Source organism: Limulus polyphemus, unplaced genomic scaffold (genome assembly GCF_000517525.1).
Source record: "Limulus polyphemus unplaced genomic scaffold, Limulus_polyphemus-2.1.2 Scaffold5579, whole genome shotgun sequence".
NCBI classification, from domain to species: domain Eukaryota; kingdom Metazoa; phylum Arthropoda; class Merostomata; order Xiphosura; family Limulidae; genus Limulus; species Limulus polyphemus.
This window is the reverse complement of record NW_013671189.1, coordinates 41,409-46,968: the sequence shown is the minus strand read 5'-3', so window position 1 is coordinate 46,968 and position 5,560 is coordinate 41,409. Positions and strand designations below refer to the sequence as shown.

Genomic DNA, 5,560 nt, shown 5'->3' with positions numbered 1-5,560 from the left:
CTACAGAAAGTCTGCACTTTGTCAATAATCTTATTTAAACATTAACTACAGAAAGTCTGCACTTTGTCAATAATCTTATTCTCACATTAGCAGGCCGTTTGGTAATAGCAGAGGAAGATAGCTAAATATAGAAAATCAACTGATCATATACGTTTAACAGAAATGAAACAGAGACCAAGTAGTTGCTCTCACCTTTTTTAGAACCAATGTTTTAACTTCTTTGCCACCAGTTTCTGCCTCGCTGAACTAGCGATAGAGAAAATTGTACGAGTTAAAACAGAAAAATAACAAAAACCAACAAACTCGATGTACATATATGTACGTGTGTGTTTAGCGTCCCCACCTGCTTCGTTTTTTGCAGCCACCTTCCCCCACTTTTGGGCAATTTTTTTTTTCCTATTACTGAATTATCGTTTTTCGAACATACAAAAAAAGCAAAGACTTGTGAATAAACAATAAGATGAACACAGTTGATTCATTTTGATCTTTTTCTTTGTCATAAATTCTGTTATTTTGATGAAAAAAGAAACAAAGAAGATTTTTGTCTGACATGGATCCTTTGAAAACAAGCAACAATCATGTGAAAAAAGTGTGCAAACTTTCTTTAAAAGAGTTCATTTTGAAAAAACAACGGACCTCCTCCTTCCTTTTTTTCGAAAACTCCGGAAGTTAAACATGTTAGTTTTTTTAACTTGGCCTAATTTAAACAACTTAGATTGTTAATGTAACTTCTAACTACTCTTTAAGTTTTATTATAAAGTAACTTTAAACTTAATAAATAATACGTATATAAAAATGACATAATTTTTAATTACAAAAGTACGTGATTTGAAATGCTAAGTAAACTGCCAGCGACATCTCGCAAGCAACTAAAATAGAATATGTACGCCTATTGTCAGAATTATACTTTCAGCTAACATCTAGTTAATAAATGTGTAACTAAAACAAAGTGTTAACAATATTTTCAATTTAAAAAATAAACATTTCAAGCTATTTAAAGAGTTTTTTTACTCACGGACAATTGTGGACTTGTTTTCTTCTGAACTGACGACGTCCCACTTTTCCCCCAAGGAATCGGTTGTTTCTCGATAAAATTCTTACTAAAATAAGGGGGAAAAAACGTGCATTTAAGTATAAATAATTGTAGATTAATATGAATAGAATCAAAGCAACAATAGTAGCAAATTCAACTATGCCTTCAGGTGTTTCTCCTTCAAGAAGTGATTGTCGATAGGATCAACTGTATGTCTTGCTAATTTGTGCTAGGCTTAAGAATTTAGTTATATAACATGAGTTTTAAAGTTAATAATTATTACGTGACCCCCAGTGGCACAGAGGTATGTCTGCGGACTTACAACGCTAGAAACCGGGTTTTCGATACCCGTGGTGGGCAGAGCACAGATAGCCCATTGTGCAGCTTTGTGCTTAACTTCAAACAAATTATTAAATACGTAAAAAGATCTTGAAAAGGGTTTACAGCAATATGTAATGACAAACAAAAACTGTTTGTTTGTCATCAAGTAGAAAGGTACACAATGGGCTATATTTTCTGTGCCCACCACGAGTATTGAAACCCAATTGTTAATGGTATTAACCTTCATACATACCGCTGAGTCAGTGGGGGCAAAAAAAAATAGTTATATACATTGGAATTGAATAATTTTCGGTAATAAGACACGAACGTAGCTTTAATGCGTTTCTACAATGATTTTTTTTTATTATTATTATTGTAAACGATGGAGATTCGAGAACTTACAGATGTTTCAGGAATCTAGAACTGACTTGTAAAAGTAACTTGTTAAAAATAACTTCCGCTGGAACACAGAAAAAGCACCCTTTGACTTATTCCTAAATCAAGGAAACTTAAACACACCAGAACTAATATTACGACGTGTGTACATCCAGTTCAGGGCTCGGAAGTAAATATGTATGTGTATGTTACCTCACATTAAGACTAGTTATATTTCACACAGTTCATGACTATCACTAAAACGAAAAACGAACTCTCTACAGAACGATTCAAGACTGAAAGTAAGAAACTCTGGTTGAAATAAGGAAAATCATTATGGAATTATTTATGACTAAACGTCAGAAAGTCTGGTTGATCACAGAAAACTCATTATAGAACTAGGGGAGAATGAACGTAAGAAATTCTGGTTGAACACAGAACATTCTTTATAGGCGATTCAAGACTAATCGTAAAAAAATCCGGTTGATCACAGGAAACTCGATGTGGAATGATTTAAGACTTTCAGTGAAATGAACTCAATTATGTAAAATTTATTCATAAACGAAAAGAATCAAATATTTCCGTAAACCACATCGTCTATAGAAGAATTATTTCAACACAGCTTGATATTCTCTCAGAAATAGAATTAGGCTTGGCAGTCGAGCGTTTAGATCACATATCGTGAACACGAAACCCGTCATAGAATCAAGTTTTCCTGTAAATAATAACTAAGAAAACGACTATTTAGGACATTTATTTGTTTCAGACATTTGCTCAAAGCTAATCTTGCGCTAATCGTCCTTAACTTTGAGCTGATAGACTAAAGAGAAGGAAGCTAATCAACAGCATCCACCACTAACTCTTGGGCTACACTGACCGAAGAGTAGGATTTACCATTAATTTTTATAAAGCTCCTACGGTCTCAAGGGGCGGGCGCTATTTTTTAGCAACGGGACGCGAACCACGAACTCTGAGAATCACAGACTGGTACGCTAGTCTAGGCCACCCCCCAGCGCCAAATGTAATATAACAGTATCTCTCTGGAACACAGAGATTTGAAGCTCTAGGACTTTAAATAAGCTAAAAGAGAACTCTGAACAGTATTTAAGGTAGTAAATATAGAACAGGACTTCACAGTTAACATGGTGACGTACAGTAAACCTCGGGGTCAATACACGTGCTTTATCTTACCTTTGACGAGCTGTAAGGGTGCTGTGAGGAATCTTCCCTGCTGGCGACTTTGGTATCGGATTAGAAGCCTGACTTTGAGAAAATGTAGAAGAAAGTGATTTGTTGAAATGGCGTACCAGGTTAGGCTTATTAGGTGCTTGTTTCTGATAAACCCCAAGTGATGAAGGTACGTGAATCGAAGATGAAAATGGTGGTAATTTGTTCCTTTCATCATTTTGCGATTGTGTTGGAGATAATTGAAATTTTCTAGCTTTAGCTTCAAGTGAGGAAACAGGAATGTTTGAGTAGGTCTTTTTCTCCCTAACCGAGATCGGTTTAGTTTGAATTGGTAACATAGAGGGCAGCACTGAACCAACTAGGTTCGACGCCGGCGTTGACTGTGATGGTTTGTTTTCAAGATTTTGTTCTCGTGTGTTAGCTGTGATGGCGGTGTTTGGCGACGTTGAAGTTGATAACAGTTTCCCTCGTTCAGTTTCTGGTTTTTTGGTCTCTGGTGTTGGTAAAAGCAATTCGTGGTCACGTGTGCTTTTATCACTAGTTAGTGGCGAAGCTAAGATATCAGCTACAGGGTCTGGTCTTGTTGAGGTGTCAGATCTCTCATCTCTAAAGACAGGACTATAACTCAGGCGTTGTTGTTCATCCTTCTGTTCCTCCACTGTCGTAAACTCACTCTCCTTTCGTGTATCTTCCACGTTTGATGGCTTTTCTTGAGAGAGAAAACGATTATGTGACCGATATGTGCCTATTGTTACTAATGGCTTGCGTTTGTATTTATCAAAGTAAGTCTCCGGAATTTTGGGCTGTGGGCCGCGACTGTCTGTGATTGGTGGTTCATCACCCTCCATAACTTCAAAAGAGCTCGACCGTCCACTGGTCATCGAGTGAGGTGTGATATGGAAAAGTTCTACAGAAGTTGTTGATTTCAAAGAGGCAGAAGACATTTTTCTGGTTCCATGCGTGTGTTCGGGTGGAGACTGTAAGAAAACCAACAACAACAACTTTAAACAAGCAATTGTACTTTCTAACTTGTCGAGCTTTGTAATAATCTTTTACTTGCATTAAATCTCTAACTTCTGTCTTAACGATGCAATAATTTTTATAATCCTCACTTTAAATCTCTAGGCTCGTCTTAACCAGATAACCTTATATAACCTTTCTTAACCATGTAATTGTATAACCCATTCTTTAAATCTGACCCCTGTATTAACTATGTGATCCTTAAATAACCCATTCTTTAAATCTGACCCCTGTATTAACTATGTGATCCTTAAATAACCCACACTTCAAATCTTTAACTTCTATCTTAACTATGTGATCCCTAAATAACCCACACTTTAAATCTTTAACTTCTATCTTAACTATGTGATCCCTAAATAACCCACACTTTAAATCTTTAACTTCCATCTTAACGAGGTAATCCTTTTATAATTCTCACTTTAAATCTCGAACTTATGTCTTAACCATCTAATCCTTGTATAATTATAACTTTCCATGACTAACTCCTGGCTTAACGATGTAATCCTTGTATAATTATAACTTTCCATGACTAACTCCTGGCTTAACGATGTAATCCTTGAATATCCCACTCTTTAAATATTTAACTCCTCTCTTAACCATGTAATCCTTACTTCAAATTTTTAACTCTTTTTATTAATCATATAATCCCTGTATAATCCATACTTTATATCCTAACCATCCAATCCCTATTTGTTATCTGTTACACCAAATAATCTCATTAAGAACCTCTCCTAATTAATAAACACATACTTAATATCTTCACCTTTCCCTTTTTCTAGATAACCTAATTTTTTAACGTTCCATTCCCATAATCTTACTCTCTAATCTAATCCTTAACTCCCCCAATCCATAGCCGAGTTTTCCCACCCTATTCAATAATACTCTCAAACTTCTAGCGACATACCTTAACGCCAATCTCTCGTATATTTTTACTTTCTAAACTAATCTTTTGGTATCTACACCCCACACCTTAATCTCCTACTTCCATTTCAAACCTCTTGGTGAAATACGAGAAACTCGATAAGTATAAACGTAACACAACAAACCTTCGGTGTGGTCGGGTTGACGAACATGTGGGGATTGACGAGAGGAGGTGGAATGTAACTACTTCGTCGACGAGATATGTTTCTCGGATGACTGATCTCTTCATCACTTGTTTTATCTTCTCTCTGTTACAATAAAGCAAGAGAAAAGTGTGTATCTTACACATGCCTGATAGTACATTCTCTGTCCTAATAAAGCAAGGGAAGAGTGTGTCTGTCACACATGTCTGATAGTACATTCTCTATCCTAATAAAGCAAGGGAAGAGTGTGTCTGCCACACATGTCTGATAGTAGCTTCTCTGTCCTAATAAAGCAGGGGAAGAGTGTGTCTGTCACACATGTCTGATAGTAGCTTTTCTGTCCTAATAAAGCAAGGGAAGAGTGTGTCTGTCACACATATCTGATAGTACATTCTCTATCCTAATAAAGCAGGGGAAGAGTGTGTCTGCCACACATGTCTGATAGTAGCTTTTCTGTCCTAATAAAGCAAGGGAAGAGTGTGTCTGTCACACATATCTGATAGTAGCTTTTCTGTCCTAATAAAGCAAGGGAAGAGTGTGTCTGTCACACATATCTGAT

The 5,560-nt window shown here is 36.2% G+C and overlaps 1 protein-coding gene across 1 annotated transcript in view; it reads right to left on the bottom strand.

Annotated features, from left to right (window-relative positions):
* Positions 1-153: 153 nt before the first annotated feature.
* Positions 154-5,560, bottom strand: part of LOC111089212 (proteoglycan 4-like) — a 21,472-nt gene continuing 16,065 nt past the window's right edge. Inside the window, exons 8-11 of the mRNA XM_022401287.1 lie at positions 4,984-5,106; positions 2,921-3,894; positions 1,016-1,100; positions 154-246 (exon numbers count right to left, since the gene is read on the bottom strand). Coding sequence (XP_022256995.1) covers positions 154-246; positions 1,016-1,100; positions 2,921-3,894; positions 4,984-5,106 — 1,275 coding nt within the window. The remainder of the gene's footprint in view (positions 247-1,015; positions 1,101-2,920; positions 3,895-4,983; positions 5,107-5,560) is intronic.